At 42.2% G+C, this 20,042-nt stretch overlaps 3 protein-coding genes across 3 annotated transcripts in view; all 3 read right to left on the bottom strand.

Annotated features, from left to right (window-relative positions):
- The window catches only part of LOC6611912, a 103,056-nt gene extending 101,470 nt beyond the window's left edge, over positions 1-1,586 (bottom strand). Inside the window, exon 1 of the mRNA XM_032713982.1 lies at positions 1,410-1,586. The gene's annotated coding sequence lies outside the window, so the exon portion shown is untranslated. The remainder of the gene's footprint in view (positions 1-1,409) is intronic.
- A 2,303-nt stretch (positions 1,587-3,889) lies between these two features.
- Positions 3,890-19,807, bottom strand: LOC6611921 (ATP-binding cassette sub-family C member Sur). The gene is made up of 23 exons (XM_032716526.1): positions 19,632-19,807; positions 18,139-18,404; positions 17,908-18,083; positions 16,999-17,214; positions 16,359-16,938; positions 16,014-16,126; positions 15,526-15,663; positions 15,308-15,470; positions 14,375-15,239; positions 12,896-13,157; positions 10,870-11,007; positions 10,516-10,652; positions 10,250-10,451; positions 9,577-10,187; positions 9,381-9,484; positions 7,739-8,373; positions 7,152-7,309; positions 6,898-7,093; positions 5,895-6,630; positions 5,518-5,645; positions 4,791-5,085; positions 4,365-4,561; positions 3,890-4,287 (listed from the first exon to the last, which is right to left on the bottom strand). The coding sequence occupies exons 1-23, from the start codon at positions 19,805-19,807 to the stop codon at positions 4,141-4,143; spliced, it is 6,639 nt and encodes a 2,212-aa protein (XP_032572417.1). The 3' UTR covers positions 3,890-4,140.
- On the bottom strand, positions 11,074-12,783 carry LOC116800634 (probable fumarate hydratase, mitochondrial). The gene is made up of 2 exons (XM_032716660.1): positions 12,515-12,783; positions 11,074-12,460 (listed from the first exon to the last, which is right to left on the bottom strand). Exons 1-2 carry the CDS (start codon positions 12,698-12,700, stop codon positions 11,192-11,194), a joined length of 1,455 nt encoding a protein of 484 aa, XP_032572551.1. The 5' UTR covers positions 12,701-12,783; the 3' UTR covers positions 11,074-11,191.
- Positions 19,808-20,042: the final 235 nt, after the last annotated feature.

Here is a 20,042-nt window from a genome sequence, read left to right on the forward strand (position 1 = left end):
AAGTTGGACCGATGCTGTTGGGATCTATACAGCGTATGGAAGCCCCTGAGAAATTGCAATATATGCTAACAAATTGCGCATTTTGTTTTACTATTTTTATATTTGTTGTTACTATTTTATTTTTTTGGGGAAAACTGTCTGAAAAATGCGCGCATATACACTCTCAATGGTAAACCAATGTATTGCTGCGCCTGACAGGCTGCAATAAAAAAGCAGGGCCACGCACACTAGCACACGAAGGCATAAAAATGGCGGAGCAATGGGAACCGGAAACGGAAACCCCCCGCTCTAACCTCAATCCCCGCTAGCGACCTGAAAGCGAAAGCCCGGGCATACCGCTGATGCTCAAACAATAAAGTGCAAGGGTATTACAAACAGGCATTCGCAGCCACACACTCGCGTCTACTTAAAAATGAGTAATAGGGTATTCACATTTGCTGTCTTGTTTGCTGCATACGCCCCATGCGGTGGCTCAAAGCCCACTTTTGGGTCAAGTTGGGCTGGCGATGTTTGCTTTTGGGGGCTAATGGAGCCTACTGTTCGCCTGTTCAGCCTGTTTACCGAATTTTAATTATGCTAATGCGAAGCGTAAGCAACACCCCGAGTGTAAGTATGCACACACACACACACACAAGTTCGGCACGCAGGTGTATTCATCTGAATACACTCAGTTAGTTCCTTTGAATAATTGGTGATGGCCAAAAAAAAGTTTTCCCCGTTTGCTTGCGCTTTTCTTTAACTCTACCTGGTGTTTTATTACTTTAATTTCCGCAACTACGCGAAGCAGGCGGGATTATCTTTTACGTTCGTTAATTGGAGGGGACTCCACTGTAATTAGAAGCGGATTAGTGAGTTCAACAACAGTCTTCCTTAGATGAACTTCAGTTCATGAATCGATTTTTGGGAATATATATCGTAATCCATTAATAGCATATCTTTCATTTTACTTTCACAGGCTTAACCTTTTTTATACAAATGTGCTACAAAATACTTTTAGCACATCCATTTTTCACATTTTCAATAAATAAATTTGTTGTATCTTTACTCGAAATGCCACATGAAATATTAGTTTGCAAAATATCCGTGAAATTCAAATTTATCATTGCAGACAGAAGCTTTTAGCGCAATCATTTTGCTATTAAAAAACAATAACTACGACTTTTAGCTGATTGATGGCCTAACTGCCGTTGAATGCCACTAATCAAAGGCCACTAATTTAACTAACGACCAGGCCAAATAAAATAAAAATGAAATGCACTTTTTTTAAACCACTCAGGCTGAGGCTTTGCGGCCAGTAAAAAAGAATTCCTGAATGCCGCATTTATGCCAACGGTTGAGTTAGGTCAGAACCGGAAATTTGTTGATCTGTGTGGGAAACAAGATACATTCATATCCGCCACTAAACTCACAGTTTGTTCAATTACAGGCCACACCACACACTATTTGCATATTCAATTTCGCACTCGAAACAAAAGCCCGACTATTTTTTGTTAATTGAAATGCGCGAAGGATCACGAGCCGCGGCGAAATCACGAACGAGCGGCTGTTTGGCCAGGATAACGCACCGCCAGGATAACCGCACATATAGCCAGACGCGAAAGTACTGAAACGCAGCGCCCGGAAGATGGCAACGCCTGGCATTCGAAGGCGCAACAGCATCTGGAATCCGCAGGACAGGGTTGTTGGCGCCGAAAACGAGCAAGGACGATGAAGGACGACGCGGCACGAGTGTCCTTCGGTTGGATGCTGCTCGTTTGCCCGCTCTCTTATCACATGCTGCAGATTCAGCACGACCGCCGGCCGAAAGGAGGCCACCAAGTCGTTCAGTAGGTCAGAAACACATCTGCGTTCCACACAGACAGGCGCGTCCGGAATATTGGGCAAGGTCCGCTGGCTATTGAAACCAATCTGATAATCGTTCTTCTCATTTGGACAGATGTTTTAAATTATTTTCTTCGTTAAAATTAACTAGAAACAAGCTGTTAAAACTGATTACTCTAAATTATTTGAGATGGTTCAAGTTAGTATGACTTATTAATAACTAGCTTTCTTAGCCACCATATTTAGGCACATTACACCAATTTTACTAGCACTCTCTGTTAAGCTTGTTAAACATATTAGCATTATAAGCAGGAACCCTCCATTTGAAGTACGGCAACCCTTTAAAAATCGCATATCCTGGTAATTGAATTATACACTTTTTACTTAAACTGTTTTCGTCTTCGCGTTCATCCTTGACAACATGAAAATAAATAAAAACATGCTGACAAAAAGCAAAAGACACCGACCGACAAAAACTTACCCGAAATGCAGTCAATTGTGAAATTTCAATGGATAAAAGTAATAAATACAATATCTTTATGTATTGTCTTTATGTAGCATGAAGTTCATACGTACATAGAACGGATTTGATGGAAAAAATGACGGCGTAAACAGTTACAAAACATCATGGCGGCCGCTTGTATGACCGGTTAAATGTGTAAGACATTTACGAGCGTTTGAATTTGACAGATTTCTTTTATTAGAACGACAGACAACGTCAAAGGAACTGGCGAAGCACTCATGCGTGCAAAATCCTGTACTCGTATGTGCCTCAACACATATATGTATGTGTATATGTTCCAACTGAGGGTCTGTCGAGGAGAGTTTAATAAAAACAAACAACCTACAAGAGCTTCGGGCAATTGAAAAAACCCTATGAAGACATCACAAAATCTTTTATGCACCTCACCGCTTTTCTACTCGACAAAGAGCAGTTAAATGGATTAAGGATTTTTGAATCACCCACTTAGCCTTGCACTTTTTCTGACCTTTTTATACCCGTTGCTCGTAGTGTAGAAGGGTATGTTAGATTAGTAAAATGTAGAAAAGTAATCAGGATTACTAGCCGAGTTGATCTGGCCATGTCCGTATGTCTGTCCGTTTTTCCGTCCGTATGAATGTCGAGATCTCGGGAACTACAAAAGCTAGTAAGTTAACGAGTATCTTCTATCTTGTTTATTCTTAATTACAAACAAATGAATTAGCTAGACGAAATCAAATTTGTGAAGTTCCGGAAACATTCTATCGAAGTCATTAAAAAGCGTAACATTCCAATTAAGAAATCATTGATTTCAGTGAACGTGGCCTTGAATGAATGAATGGCATGAAAGCTATTAAGGACATCTACATATGTATGTACGTTGTGGCCTCCGGAAATAGTTGTAATGCTTGAAGTAAATATCGTATGAATGCTGCTATCAAATGCTCCAATTAGGAATCGATCGGCAGCTTTCGACCCCTCCAGAAATCAAAGGCGCTTATTGAACGCAAAAAAAAATGGAAAAAATGGGCGAAAAAAAATGAAATCATTCCCCTTCCGAAACCCACTTAACAATGCACGCTCCTCATCGTCAATTAAGTTTAATTGCCCCAGCGAACCACTTGAAAAATGCATACAAAGTGAGCCGGGGCATCATTGAAGTACACAGCCTGCTCTCCACTTTTCCGCCAGGCCAACATTAGCTGTTTCGATTTAACAATCAATTTATTCTCGCAATATTTTCGGTTTTGTGCCGTATCCATCCCCCAAGCCGCCGCCTGGCCACATCTTCTGCCCCAAGAGGAGGCAAGTTTGCAAGTGCTATTTTCTTACAAACTCGTTGCATATTCATTCGAATTCGGAGTGCCGAGGTAGGCATCGCCTGTCTGATACCGAAGCAATTCAAACCCTAATTGGCTGACCTCCTTGTGCGCAGTTTACTGTTGCATCCCCAAGTTGCAGCCACAAAATTGTGCATAATGTCGTAATAACTTGTTACTTTCGGACTCCTGTTACACTGACTTCGTTTAACAATGTCCAAAATTGGCATACAACTGTTACCTGCGAATGAATGGAAAAACTTTCAAAAAGTGTATACAATATCTCGTTTTATTATTCGCAAAAATTAAGTATATGTAGCACTCTTTGTGGAAACTAAAAATGACTAGTAAAAAAATACTTGGAAATATATCATATAAGGATAGAGGCTTTCTTAAATACATTTAAGACTCACACATATATTAAGTATATATGTCCTTCTTTAGGAAAATGCAGTACACATGCACTTAAGAACCCTGTATGACACAATTATCGTTAAATAGCCGGAAAGCAGCCAGGATCTACCATTTGCTGGCGCCCTTCTCCAGCAAACCACGGAATACGGAGCCCTCCAGCTGCTGCAGCTCTCTGGGATTGCCATCCTCCACGATGCGTCCTTGGTCCAGCACAATTAAGCGGTCATAATCCAGAATAGTTGTCAGACGATGCTGCGGATAAATAATAATAATGGTCATATCACAGCTGCCCTCAAGTGCCGCGATTATACATGTGTAAATGGACTCACGGCAATGGTGATGATGGTGCGACCCCGGAAGGCCAGATCCGCCGCCCTGAGCAGTGCACTCTCCGTGCTGCTGTCCAGGACACTTGTTGCCTCGTCCAGGACGAGGCACACGGATCCCCGCAAGATGGCACGTGCCAGGCACAACAGCTGTCGATGGCCGGCACTCAGATTCAGACCTCCATCACATATCACCGTGTCTGCAGGACAAAATAAAGTTAATTAAATTCAAGTTATTGTATCTAAAACTATAGAATAAGTTTGTATCTAGATCAAGAACTAAACACCTAATATGCATTAACCACAAACTGGAATAAGATACTTTTTCGCTTTCATGACTCTTGCAAACGACAAACTCAAAAGCCAAGGACAGCAAAAGCCACTTGAAGACGCTATTGTTAGTTCTAAAATGGCAAAAAGAGGACTCACCCAAACCGAGTGGAAGGTGCCCGTTGACAAACTCCTTCAGCTGCGCCAACTCGAGGCAATTCCACAATTGCAGGTCCTGGAAGTAACCGTGTGGATCGAGATTTTCACGTATGGTTGCGTTGAACAAATGCACATCCTGCGGAATTATCGACAGTCTGGTTCGCAGCTCGTCTGGTCGGATGCGCTGGATGTCCACGTCGTCGATGTAGATGTGGCCCCTGGTCGTTTGGAGGACACCGAAGAGGGACAGACCCAAGGATGATTTACCACTGCCAGTGCGACCACAGATGCCAATCTGTAAACGAATTGCGAGGGGATTGAACAAAGTTGCATTCTAACGAGTGTCGAGTGTGTGGAATCAGTGGCATCTTTTCACATTTAACACAATCAACTGGGTAATATTTTTGCTATTTTACAAACTTGTGAACCAGATGCGTCGTCATCAATCAACATTTCAGTTTAGAACAATTAAAACCTATTAAATGCAGTGACTTCTTTGTTCCAGTTTTGTGATTTATTATCTCATCATTTTTTAAACGAAAAAACAGGGTTTCACCCCTTCTTGTTTTTCACTGATGATTCAATTTTAAACTTCAATCAATATGACTGACATCTGTTTTACTGATTTTGCCATCTAACCAAAGTCAGCGAGTTTGCAGGGTCCTTACTCTTTTTTTTTTCACAAATCAATAAAAATGTTGTACGGATGGCTTTTGGATTTACTCACCCGTTGGCCGGCGGGAATTTTCAGTGTTAGATTGCTGATGACATTTTGTTTCTGCCCCTCGTATCGCAGACTAACATTATCGAAATTGATATCACCTCTTTGTGGCCACGAAATTGGCACACTTTGATCTGAAAGTTGCAAAAAGTTGAGTTTGAAATTAAAATCTGGTTCGCTGATTAAAATGTGACCCGAATGTAATAATTGAAATCATTGAGCTTCAACCGCAATTCGAAATGCATAGTTTTGTGTCGGCTGCTAATTACCCAAACTTATATTGCAATCAAATAACCCAAGGACATGCCCACAAAAGTTTGTTCAAAATATTTTCGAATTCCAGTGATGCGTTGCAAATGCCCCCGGGAGTGATGCAAACTTACAGCGTTCGAGCTTCTTGGCCGGCTCATTTGGCAGGACGACCTTCTTGTCCTTGTCGTCCTGCTGCGGTGGCAGTTGCTTATCTTTAATCACCGACGTCTTTGTCGTCGCCTGCTCCACCTTGTCGCCAGCTGTCGCCGGTGGGAGGTTGAAGTTTAAGTGATTGCCGTCGCCGGTTGCATTGCCTGCATTTAATTTATCAGCGTTTGCCTCAGCCCCATTTTCATGTCCTTGCCGGGCTCCACAGCCACCACTGCCACCGCGTGCTCCTCCATTTCGTTGCTGGTCTCCATCTTCATCAACATCACCGGCAGCTGTCGTTGCGCCTGGGTAAACTTTGTCACCAGCCGACTGGGACGACCTATCGACTTCGGCGCTCACATCTTCATTGGACGACGGCTCCTGATCCAAGTCCGCATCCACATCCGCATCAGCGTCCTGTCCCTGGGCATAGTGGGCGATGCGTTCCACGGAGCCCGCATACATCTCCATATCAGCCAAAAGTTTTACAACCCAATTAAGGTAAATCGGCACCAACAACGTGTAGTTTATGGCCAGACCCACCAGCGATGGCGATGGTCTCAGCTCCGACGGGCTCTTGGTGACAGCATAAGTTTCGAATGGGGATGGGGATGCGGATGGGGATGTGGTTGCCTCGTAGTGCCTCCTGCAACTGACGCTCGCCGCTGTCAATGCCGTCACTGTGGCCACAAAAACAATGCATCCACCCAAATAGTCCTGCAGGAGAAGAAAAACATTAAAGCAAGCGACTGTGCGGAGTGATTAAGGAGTTGGCCTGGTGACCGACCCATCGCTGGCGAAGATGGTTGAGGTCTGGTTTCGCACTGAAAGCGGTCCACCACTTAATGAATTACTGGCAGTTATTAGGTTGTTATAAAAAATTAAAAGTTTAAGACGATCAGCATTTCTGCGGAGTAACAAGAATACTTGTTACTTCATAACATATTTTATATATAGAATTTGATTTAAATTTTTTGTACTAACCAGAGATACTCCCAGCCATCGATGACTGGTGTTGAGCAGTGCATAGGCGATTGTGTTTGCCTCGAGTCGTTTGAAAAGGATTTCGGTGAATCGAGTCTGTTGGTTAAAGGCTCGAATCGTGGTCACTCCTTGAATGGTCTCCGATAGATGGGATATGACGGGGGAGTTAGTTGCGTTTTCAATACGCTGCAGTTCTCTAAAAATATCAAAAAATAGATATTTGTGCAAAACTAAAGCAGACTTATACTCCCCACCTGGCTGAGCACCTGTAGAACTTCTGAATGAGATAGTATGCTCCACAGATGGGCAGCGTGAGTAGCAAAATCCAGGGTGTGATGGTGACGTTTATGAGAATGGCCGAAAGGCAGAGCAAAGTGAACTGCAGCAGGCGTTGTCCTGTGGCGGCAATTTTCTGAGGACATAATACAATATGGTTATGAATTATTTAAGTTACAGGCCACTTGCACATAGCTCATGGTTTCAGAAAAAAAAGGAGAGAGAACTCTCTCGTCGATTGCTGCAACTATTGGATACCCTTTACTCAACTCAAAGAAGTGTGAGAAAATGAATGTGGAGTATGTACATTAAACGGATATAGCTAGATCGAAATATAAATATAGTTTATATATATTTTATTTCAAAGCATCTATTTAACCCATATACTCTGCCGGTTAACGAGTATATTTATGGTTAAATAAATCCGTGCTTATCCACAGAACGAATCTCAATCAAACTGGCGACCATCTAGCCACTGTGTCGTGCCGCAACAAATGGGGTTATTGATTGGGAGCCCATTCGATGGCTAAAACAACGCCTGGATAACAGAAATAACAAATCTCACCTTATCAATGACGGCCATATCGTTGCTGAAACGATTCACAATACGCCCAAGCGGGGTCACTTGGAAAAAGTGCAGCGTTTTATGCAAAATCGTTTGCAGCAGCTTATCGTGCAAATTACGACGGGCATTACAGCCGGCATATTGTCCGGCCGGTGTTGATACCAGGGCCATTATTATACAAACACACGAAATGGCGGCGTACATGCGAAAATAGTACGTGACTTCGTGGTCCTGCTCCGGCGGTTGGAGCACCACGTGGCCCTTGGACGCGACTCCGCCGTGGACATCGCTCCACTGCTGCAGCCAAACGTCCGTGTAGACACGCAAACACTGCCAAATTAGTGCGGTGATAAAAAAGATGGTGATTATGGGCAGGCCGGCGGCTCGTATGTACATTAGATATATGTCGTCCGATATTTTGCCATATTTGCGTTCCGTATCAATTGGCATCCTGGCCAGTGGCATTGATTCCCGGCCAGATTCACCTGCCACCACGGCCAGCACGTGTCCCTCATTGTGCTGCTCCTCCTGGTCGGCCGGGGATGATGTCACGTTTGCCCTCGATTCTTTGTCCGATGCTGAATCGCATTTGTCATCGCAATTTATTGTGGTTTCCTTCGAGTCAATATTTACGCCTGATTTTTTGAAAAAGAAGTAAGAGTAGAGGATGCACAGGATCAGAGGATGTGTTTGGAGGAACAAAAGAAGCTTTCTTGTTTGTCTTATATAATATTTGTGCTAAATTATGTAAATACTAGTATGAGTAAGGTACAACACTCCTACAAACTTGATCTAAAGTAACATATAACTAAGATTTAAATCAATAAAACATTAAAGCTCAAACTTAACGCATATGCACTTTGAGTTGCAAAAGAGAATAACTAAAGTTGCTTTCGTGGAACTTCTGATTGACTTTTAATTGGTACCGAGATGTTTTGTACCTTTTGCAAGTGCCACATGGGCCCACATCAATTAAACCATGCTGCCGTTTAATTTAACAACTTCCGCCGACAAACTAATTGAAAGCAAAGTTTCCACGGCGTCTGCGGATTTGCGTGGCAAAGGATGAATCGGATGGATTCGATGGATTCGCTGGGTTGCGTGGGTTCGATTGGAGTGACACTCGCAGCATTGATTAAATCGAAAGTTTTCGAACCCGCTGACTTATCAGCCAAATATTGATAGATCAATGCATCGGAGTTGGCCAAAGTTTCTGCCTTGGAAACTTTTCGCGCCCTGGAACACTGTCTCTTTGACTTACCGCTCGGGAGCTCGGAACTTTTAAAATCAAAGTTGATTTAAGTTTTAAGCTACACGCATGCATCCAGGAGTAAACTAAAAGGATGCCGAGTTCCCAAGTGTATTGGCCAAAAAAAAAGCAAAAGGATGAACAATTTTCCTCCGCCAATATTATGGCAATATTTTGCACACAGTTTTCCCGACCGACTGCATAAATATCAGCTAATCAATATTCATTATTGAATATTTCCAAGGCGCAAGAAAGCGTAAATTTTCATTAAACTTAATTCGTTTAAAGGCTAGAAAGTTTATACGAAAGTTTTCTAGCTAATTTTTAAAGGATAATCACTCAATTTTAGGTGAGTTAACAACCAAATTGTTTTGAATTTCTATAGTAACTTACATTTCTTGGGCTTTTCTTCGGACTGCATTTCGTTCTTATTGCCATGTTTCGCCAAAATTGAGGCAGGAAAATGTACAATGGGCGGAGATTCCTCAGAAATGCTTCTATAAGAGAAAATTTAACAATATTAATTAAAAGTATTAGATAAATTAATTTAAAAAAGGTTTGTTTTGAAGGAGTTTCTCATTTCGCTTACAGAATAGAATTTGAAGCACTGAGTGGATGATGATGGGTTTTGGGCTTATTCGAACGCCGCATGGACATTCGTCGCAGGAACTGCTGAAAACTGCCGCGAACATGATCATCCAAAGGACCCTCCGAGCTCGTATTGGATCTCCTGGAATCCTCCGACTTCTTAACGTCCGGATTGGCCACCTCCATGGCTGGCGGCGAGGAGGCGTTCCGTGACAGCGGCTGATGATGAGTCACATGCTGTGTCGGCTGCCAGGATTGAACTCGTGGTTCTGGTGCCGCCGTGGCCAAATCACCACCATCCACACTGCTCTCCGCATAGCTGCTGCAACTGGTGGCCAAGACACTGCGGCTCAGCACATCACCACTGGTGGAACTGGACTCCGAAGTGGCCGTCAGGGTGCTGAGACCACTCAATCGATGGAAGGAATTGGTGTTCCGACTACCACGACGACCAAGAGTGTGCCGGCGACGAGGACGCATGATGACATCGTCTCCCTGGCACTCGTCGATCGGCAGCGGTACATCGTACATCAGATGCCGGGAGCCATAGATACTGGAACGTTTGCGCTGCAAGCTGAAGCCGCCACAGGATGCATTACCGATGGTATATGACTGCGGGTTAAAGGGTATGGAAATATTAAACTGATTGAATTACATTAGCTGTATACCCGTACCACAGACACTTGGTCATCCTCCTCATCCTCCTCGACCACATTCGATTGCATATTGGCCACCGATATGCAGCCACTGCCATCAGTTGCATCCGCGTGGCATGCCGCACTCGCATCCATCGTCACCGAAATCGAGCGCTGTAATCCCAGCTTGCTCACGTTCCTCAGCAATTTCCAGCGCTCACCTGCTGTCTTTTCACCTGGACTGAGTATGTTAATGTATTACTATTGGAATTGGTTAATAGAAGTACAAGTGTAGTAGCACTTACTTCTGGGGTGGGTTATCCTTCTTGGCCTTCGCCATCGCAATGATCGCGTTCCACTCGGCGGTAATTCGCGGTTGCATCAATTCAATGTCCGCATAGCTGCCACACGCTTCAATACGACCATCTTTTATTGCAATTAACTAAAGGTTAAATAGAAAAACTATAGTAATATATCTTATAACAAATAAATTCGAATAAAGTGTAAGAGTTTCTTAAGAAAGGCTATAAATATGCAACAAGTATGGGTTTAAAGTCTTCCCAAATTAGTTAAAGTAAATATATAATATATAAAGTAATAATATAATATATAAATTATATAAATTACATAAAATGTGTATTGTGTCCTAAAGGACTTACGTATTCTGCCTCCTTAATGCGGTGCAATTGCTGAGTCACAAGGATAAAAGTTCGATTCGACTTTTGTAGCATCTCACGTATGCAGTGCTGGAATATGTGCTCGCCCACCTCGTTGTCAAGTGAAGCCAATGGGTCATCCTAAACAAAATATAGGGATATGAAAATTATATTTAATAATATATTACCAAAGTATATAGTCATATATAACATATAAACAAATGTACATATATTATATGACCGCATACATTAAAATTTAAAGCTCGACATAATAATTGAAACAAGGTATTTAAATTATGATATGATTGTTTTGTGGCCATTTCGACTATTCAGGACCCAGCATCTTGCTGGGCTGCACCCACTCCCTGAAGTCCTCCCGCTGGATGCCATCAAGGAGTGCCTCCTGCTCCAAAGTGGTTCCGTTGAGGTGGGCTGCCTTGGCGATCTCAGCGGATCGCTCGTAGCCAATGTGTGGACTCAGGGCGGTGACCAGCATTAGGGACTCCTTGAGGATGCTACCAATCTTGCTCCTGTTGGGCTCGATGCCCTCGAGGCAGTTGGTGCAGAAGGACTTCATGCCATCGCCCAAAAGTGTAATCGAGCGCAGAACATTGGAGGCAATCATGGGCATAAAGGTGTTCAGCTGAAAGTGGCCACAGGAACCACCCATGGAGACGGCCACATGGTTGCCCATCACCTGGGCGCAGATCATGGACATGGCTTCGCATTGCGTGGGATTCACTTTGCCGGGCATGATGGAACTACCAGGTTCGTTCTCCGGCAGATGCAGTTCACCAAATCCACAACGTGGTCCCGATCCAAGGAATCGTATGTCATTCGCTATCTTCATCACACTCGCGGCAATCGTGTTGAGTTCCCCGTGCAGTTCCACCAGGCAATCGCAGGCGGAGATGGATTCAAAAAAATTCGGGGACTCCACAAAGGGTAGGAATGTCAGCTCGGCTATCCGCTTGATGCACTGCGCCGAGTATCCGTCCTTGGTGTCCACTTTGGTGCCCACAATGGTGCCGCCCATGGGCAACTGATACAATCGGCACATGGCACAGTCCAGTCGCGTCCTACCGTTAACAAGCTGCTGCTGATAGCCACTGAACTCCTGGCCAAGGGACAGAGGAACGGCGTCCATTAGATGCGTTCTGCCAATCTTGATCAAGTCCATCCAATCGTTAGACTTCTTGCCCAGCAAATCAATAAAGGTCCTTAAGCTGGGATACAGCTTCTCCTGCAGCTGCATGGCCACGGCGATGCGCACGGCTGTGGAGAAGGTGTCATGGGAACTTTGTGCCATGTTGACATGTTCATTGGGATCCACCGGCTCCTTGGAGCCCATCTGACCGCCCATGATCTCGATGGCTCGATTGCAAATGACCTCGTTTACGTTCATGTTTGTGTGCTCGCCGCATCCATCCTGCCATATAACCAACGGAAAGTGCTCCTCGTCATAGAGTTTGCCGGATATAACATCATCGCAGGCCTTGGAAATGGCATCGCATAAGTGCTCCTCCAGACAATGGATTTTGTTCGTCTCCGCAGCTGATTTCTTCACTATGCCCAAAGCTTTTATGAGTGGTCGCTGTTAGTTTGGAAACCATAAGAATCTATATTTTCAAAGTCAATACTGTCATACTGGCATTCGTTCCTCAACTCCCCCAATCGGAAATTTCATCAGGGATCTCATGGTCTGCGGACCGAACATTCGATCGAGAGGAATGTGCACGGCACCCATCGAATCATATTCAACTCGAGTATCCGGCACTATTAGCCGAGCCAGTTTGTACATCAAACTGAAAATCTCCTTCTGGTCGAAAGACATTTTGGAAAATTTTAATGTATATGTGTTACGAATTAAATATTTAGGCCCAAAAGTACAGGTCAGGAAAAGGTAACGCGATAATGATCAGGGATATATCCCACTAGAGATATAATATGAATATATATTTTAATCGCAACAAGATATCTCATTGCTAATATAGTTGAATTACTTAGTTTCGAACATATATGAACTCACCATAATGACCACATTAGCCGATGAATAAATAGCTCGAGCTATGGCAATTCGCTGCCTTTGTCCACCAGAGATATTGATCCCACGCTCCCCGATGATGGTAAGATCTCCTCGAGGCATTAGCTCAATATCCGGTTTCAGGGCACAGGCTTCCAATACGAAATCATAACGTTTCGGTCGAAAGGACTCTCCGAAAAGTATGTTCTCCCTAATGGTGTCATTTAGGAGCCAAGGTTGTTGTGAAACATAGGAAATAGTGCAGGTTCTAGAAAAGAAAACGTTAAAATAAAATTAATTATAATCATAAAATATCAGCTCATGTCCGTATGAAGGTAAAACTAGAGAGTTTAAATCGCTTAAGCTGCGTAGCAAACTAGTTAGGTACACATAACAATCTTTTATGTTTTAAATACCGAATGAGTGATTTAATATAAAGTATCAGAGTTTCCTCATTGAATGTATTTCAGGCAGTATATACATATAAGGAAGCATAAATTTGCAAGCCAAATGCGGACAGGAAAGGAAAGCCCCGAAGATACCACAGAAAAAGGCGTACTCGAACTAACATAGACATTTATTACAGTAATTGAAATTATTGCACATTTGCCGGTTGCCAAGATGCAGTTAGAGATGGAGAATGGGAATGGGGATGGGGATGGAAGCTCCTGAAGGAAGCAATATAAGCACAGGCCACAGGATCGCAGCGACTTCTGCTGTAAAGGAGCAAGCCTTCGTTTCCACTGCGCGATTTCCATTTCTTAAATGCATTTGTGTATGGCCTCCACCCTTTTTTCCCACCCTCAGCCAGACGGCTATGCCATTTTTATTTTATGTGCAATAAAATTAACAACGCACACAGGCGTTTTGTGATAAATTACGGAATCACGTGGCTCGCATTGAAACGACTGTTAAAATATGTTGTATGACTGCGGCGGATTCGATTGCGGCAGCAACCAACCACTAAAGTTTAAACTATTCCACCTACTTTCTTTGATTTTTGTGCGGAAAATGGGTTGACCTAATATCGCCTAGTTCAGATATTGAACTTTAAAGTAACATTAACTAGGTAACTAGATAAACCAGCTGCAATACAAATTCATATTTTTCGAAATAGTTGAAAATTATGCAATTAATTTGATAAACGGGCAAACAAACTTATCCACTATGTTGCTTAGCTTCTGTTGCTGTTTGCACAACTGAAAATAAGCACATAAATAGCTAAGCAAATTTACAGGAGCCGTGTTGTCTGGGTTTTCTGTGTTGACAGACAAGGAATCGTGCTTAATCTTGGCCCCAGGAAATTGAAAAAGGTCTCCCTATGCGAGCAGCCAAGAATATGCTTTAAATTAAAACATATTTTTAAATTTTCACAAGTAAGAGTTTTTTAAGTTCTGCGATGAAAACTAACCCGTTGAAGTATGTCCGTAAGTTCGTTTTGTCCGTATGCCCATATGTCCGTTTGATTAGATGATGTTTACTCACTTATGCCAAAACATGTTGCCTGCGAGGAGCGGCATCTCCATGAGGAGCGCCGATAGCAAGGATGTCTTGCCACTGCCGTTCTTGCCCACAACTATGGTTAGCTTTCCCTTGGGAACAATGATGCCGGGCACATGGAGCTGCACCACTGGCATCTGACTTTGCGGCTGCCACGTGAAGAGGCCGTCGTTGATCGATACGGCAATGTCGTCGGGCATTTTCAGCAGTAGGGAATCACGTCGCCAGCTATCCGTGTTTCTGGCCCGAATCACCGAGAATTCCACGGGTCTCTCCATCACACTGCCGCGCATTTTGGGCGGCCGAATGGCCACATATGGTGTATTCCGTAGCAGTTCCCTTCGCTGCTGCACCAGCTTGTTGTGGCCCAGTTCCTGGACAGTGGATGGCGAGATATCCTCCGCCGATTCCTCGGCATTTTGCAGCAGTGGCGTGGAGTTAGTGGCGAGCTCAGGAGTTTGGGCCTTTTGCGCGAGTCGCTTTTCATTTAGCCTGTTTTCCGCTTGGGCCGTTCGCATGGTCATATTCGATTTCTCCTGCGTTTCATACATATCCAATGAGGCATCGCTTTTGCTCAAAATTCTGGCCATATTGCGAATGCCCTCGAATTGCTTCTGGATCTCGCTGGACTTTAGGAATCGCTCCAATCGACGCGTCGATACCCTGGCCGCTATGATAATGGGCACTGTGATGGGGAAGATCAGGAGCGGAACGGTTAGCTGCTGGAAAAGTGCCAGCGAGGAGAACAAACGACTGGCATTCAAATCGAACTCCTGATCCCGATGCAGCCACACATAAACGCCCAGAGTAACGAATGTGATCAGTACGGTGGCAACATGTGTGAGTACGGCTAATACAAAGAAAAGTGGGCTTATTATAAATATAATAGATCTTTCTAGGGATCAGGATAATACATACCCATTAGGGTCCAGAATGTGGCATCCTTGTTGAGATACTTGAGCTCCTTTCGTCGCGCCTCTTGAATCTTTTTGAGAAATACCTCATCCCAGGCATTCAGTTTTATCACTTTAATGCCAACTAGTGTGTCGTGTATTTTTTTCAAACGCTCATCGGTATATCTCTTTAAAAATAATAATTAAAATAAGTGCTATATTTTTTATAAAGTCAATACCCACCGCTATAACCTCTGCATTTTTGGACATGGCATTTCCGATGAAAAACTGCAGTGGCGTCATTATCACAATGCAAACAATGGATCCAATCACTGCACTGATACCCAAATTCATATATAATAAATATATGACCACGGCTATCTGAAATAAGCAATAAAAATGTTTTAAAATCATGTTACTCAGCCATTAAAATATTATTGAACAATAAAAAGTCGCTTGTCTAAGAAATATTAGCAAAAATAGCAAATAAATATTTACAAATAACTCGAGCAAAAGGCAACTTTAAATAAAATCAAATTTATAGCCCGACTATTATTGAGCTTATTAAAAACATTTATATTCGCCTTTCCAGTCAAGGATTTCTCAGACAGCAAATGCGATAAATTAGCCTTGTTGTTAGCGGACATCAAATGGAGCCCAAATGGCACACAAGTTGCTCATAAATTGTAAAAAACGATTAGCCAACTAAATAGGCCAATCTCCATGCGAACCTTGAAGGGAATGGCCCAGGCATAGTGGATGATCAGGAAGAATTCCATGATGTTCCGTGTGTCCTCGGTCATGTGGTTGGTGATGCTGCCAATGTCATGGCTGATATTTGGTTCTGAAAAGTATAAAAATAAAAAGATTATAATACTAGTAAAAATTAGATATCAATTGCTTGCATATAAAATCAGTCAAATAGAACATTCTGCCACTTTCCATTGCCAAAAGGTTCCTTTAAAACTTTACTGACTTTAATTAAACTTAACTAGGAAGATTAGAGTTTTTGTCTACATCAATGGGGATTATTATCAATAGGATTTGTTCTATAATTCCCTGATTTACTGACTCACCATTTGGATTGTCCACGTGCTCTGGCGTTGCCATGGAATCATCGTTTTTCTGTTTCTCATCCGGAGTGGGAGAAGTTGACTGAACTGGGTCCGTGGAATCACTGCTATCGCAGCCACCGTCCGCATTGAGTAGCAAACTTTTTCTATAAATTAGACCCTGTAGGGACGTCTTAATCCTGATGCCCGTCATATTGAGTATGTGCGTCGATGCCTGGGACAGGGCGCCTTGTGTGATGGCCGCCAGCAGGACGATCCAGGCGATGCACCATCCATTCGCCAGGAGATCCGACCAGGTGCTGCTATATATTCGCACCTTATCGATGTTCGTGCCGAAGACCTCGTCGAATTCGGTGCCCAGAATCCAGGAGGTGGACAGCAGAGCGTCGCCGGGTGACTTCTCCGGCGGCTCAGAGGCCTGGGCATAAAGTTGTTCGATATATACAACGATTTTCTGTATGGCCAGCGGTCCAACCAGGGCAAATAAATCACCGGCAAGTTTCAAAATTCCGCCCAGGGCAAACATTGGCCAACTGTTCTTTATATAGCAATACCACAGGGATGGGGATGAATTTGACTTTTTCTGAAACAAAAAAAAATCAAACTAGTTAAGAGCGATAGATATGGTATGGGGCAGCCCTACTTTCTTCTCAGTGTAAATGTACAAGAAGTGGTCGTAGTGCGACCTGGCACTATCCTCCAGCTTCATTTGGCCCAAATCCTCCAGCTCCAGCGGTTCCTTGTAGCCCAGCCACAAAAGTGGAGTTAGCCACCAAAAACAGGACTTGGAGTAAAATGTTGCCAATGAGTGCTTGTAGCCTATTTTGCCATAGTCATCCAAATAGTCGTCGTGATAGCACTGTGGGATGCAAATTTTTGTTAATTTAGTTAATTCTATAAATCACGACAATTGCCCACAGCTACATATATATGCTCATCCACACTTTTTTGTGTATTTAAATATTCAACTCTTTGGTTGAGCCTTCATTTCCCACTTTGCCAGTTGGCCCGGGACTCATCCTGTGGCAAAGCCACAAACTGGATGGCAACAACAAAAAAATATAGAATAAACAACATAAACATTTTCGCCAAGTATGATAGACATTAAGCTCAAAATCTCCACTTAACCCCAATTAAAATTTAAACATGCAACTACTCGCATTGCGATTTTTGGCTTCCTCTGTTGCGCCAACTTGCATTTATTAGCGCAGCATTTAAATAAATACGTTTTGGCCATTGAAATAAACACATTTTTTAAATAAAACAATGAAGTAGTTTCCATTCGTTTGGTAAGAAGGAATTTAACAAATTTAACTAGTTATCACTATTGTATTAAGCTTTACAACAATTTACATTGATTATTCCCAGCTATCAATTTAATTTGTCAGCTTAAATAAAATATAATAAATAATAGAATAATAAAAATAAATAAATAAATAAAATTTAAATTTAATATATCTTATAGCTTAATCTTTAAATAATTTTAATATTACAAAATCTCATAGTACGCTTTACAGCCGTATCTTTAAGATACTTTTTAATAAATGCTCACTTCTTTATACACAGTTAATCCGTCCAGCATGGCCAGGAACACCATGCACATGGCAGACATGGCCACCAGGCACGTCTGCAGCTCCAGGAAATCCTCGTAGCGACCCAGCTCGAAAAGTTCATTGGATAGCAGGGCAAATGTCAATGCCTCCACAGCGGTGCTGGCGTACAAAAACACTGAAATTGGAACAAAGCTATATGAGGTAACTTCTCTATTGACCAATCCACTCACCTGTCGCCTTTTTGCGCTCCACCATTCGATGGTAGAGCATTAGCATGAGGGTCAGCAAGGTGGAGAAGATCGCGTTCCAGAGCTCACCCGATCCAATGACAACCAAATAGTTGAGATCCCTGGGACTTGACTGAAAGAGTTGGTTCAGATTCCGAACATTTTGGTGGGGCAAAAAGATTCTGGCCAATTCGAAGCTATTCAGGGCCAAAAGGAGCAGTGAGATCGCCGCACGTTCATTGTGGAACATGAGCAATGTTTTATGGCATCTGCTTTAACACGAAGGAAGTTAGGAGGATTAAGAGATATAGATATCATGACCATATATCATATAATTTTATATGGAAATCCCTCCAGATCATTTCTTACAAAGATCTCATATGGAACCACTTCACAATATGAGCATAATAAATCATAAAAATCATGCAGCTAAATGTCTATAATTAACTGCAGTTCTAAATGATATTGATTTCGTGTTCATCCGCATATTTATTTATAAGAATCCGCCCTTAAAGCAAAGTGCGCTGCAGAACCAATTGAGATTTACCCATTTGAGATACATCCCATTGAGAATACTTTGGCACGCGATGCGTTATTTTTCGAATTTGGAATGCCAAGTTGATTGTTTTTTAATTTCGCTGCGGGTTGCATTCGATTTTCAATGCACTTGAAGTACGGATATCAATTATGGGATTTTGAGGGAGTTTCCGGAACGAAATAAGGGGTAGATAATATATTTTATTCAAATGATATGTGTATAAATAGTTTTTACTGAAAGGAAATAACAATCCTCTGACCTTTAGAAATATTTGAGAACAAGTTAACAAAACTTTCCTTTCATAGAAAAGTCATAAAATTCTCACGCTTACTTTTTGTTTAAACAAACAATTGGCAACCGACAATTGTGTATGCAAATGACTTAAAGTGCGTGCAAAAAATAAAAATTAACCACTTAAAATATGTTTTATGTTATCTTGGACCATAAACGGCTGTCTGTGTGAATTCTAAATGAGGTAACACACATGAGCTCCCTAGTCATTTCTCCAGAATTCGTTTAATCTACAAAACGTATGTGCTAAATTTAAACAAATGTGCTCATTCGCTTCTCTAAAATATACGTTTGCTATGTTGAATTTATTTACACTCTGATTTTGGGCCTAATTGAGCAAAGAGTAAACTGGACATCAAACTTCTGATGATAATCAAACATTTTCTATGGCATTTGAAACCCATTACATTTGACCTTATTTTAGTTTAAGGCCTTTGCACAATTTCAAGCAAAAAATTGCTAGCTCTGGTGTAAACAAAAGAAGTACATGTTTACACTTCGGTCGAAAATAAACAAATAAAAAACAGAGCGAAATTCACTATTATTTTAGTTTCAACTTGAAAGTGTGTCAATTCAGCTCTGGCCGCCCAAGTTGCATTACTTTGGGTATAATGCAAATATACACATATGTACATATATTTAAATCCCTCAAATGAATGAAACTCACTTTTTGTATCTACTGCAAACAAACATCCATCCAAAAAGTAGCAGAAAAATGCTGAAAAACGTAAAAACACGACGCACACGGTCAATGCCACAGATATCTGTATTCAAATTGTCATAAATGGAGCGAACATGCCCATTCAAGTGATCACAGTGTATTATATTGAACAACTGCTTCATGATGGCCAATAAAAGCAGGAACTTATGGCCAAAACACTGCAAGAAGTTTTCACTTTTTCCAAATTCAGTTCAAAACATTTGTATTGCGCTCACAATTAAATCGAGTCCATACACTTTGAAAACTTTGCGCACAACAGGTTGAGCAGCAAATACAGAATCGCTCAATATAAACAAACTATTTCGCAATCGGGAATATGCAGTGCAATGTGTGTTATGCCCGATCCAATTCGATATA

This window comes from Drosophila sechellia, chromosome 2L (genome assembly GCF_004382195.2).
Source record: "Drosophila sechellia strain sech25 chromosome 2L, ASM438219v1, whole genome shotgun sequence".
NCBI lineage: Eukaryota > Metazoa > Arthropoda > Insecta > Diptera > Drosophilidae > Drosophila > Drosophila sechellia.

Bases quoted from the DNA above. Each gene is read 5' to 3' on its own strand.
- LOC6611921 (XM_032716526.1), bottom strand. From the start codon at position 19,807: ATGAAGCAGTTGTTCAATATAATACACTGTGATCACTTGAATGGGCAT. The intron at 15,240-15,307 runs GTATGTATTATC...TCTTTGTATTAG, and splicing joins CACATTCTGGACCCTAATGG to CCGTACTCACACATGTTGCC. The intron at 4,562-4,790 runs GTGAGTCCTCTT...TTTGTCCTGCAG, and splicing joins GCACCTTCCACTCGGTTTGG to ACACGGTGATATGTGATGGA.
- LOC116800634 (XM_032716660.1), bottom strand. From the start codon at position 12,700: ATGTCTTTCGACCAGAAGGAGATTTTCAGTTTGATGTACAAACTGGCT. The intron at 12,461-12,514 runs GTATGACAGTAT...CCAAACTAACAG, and splicing joins GAGTTGAGGAACGAATGCCA to CGACCACTCATAAAAGCTTT.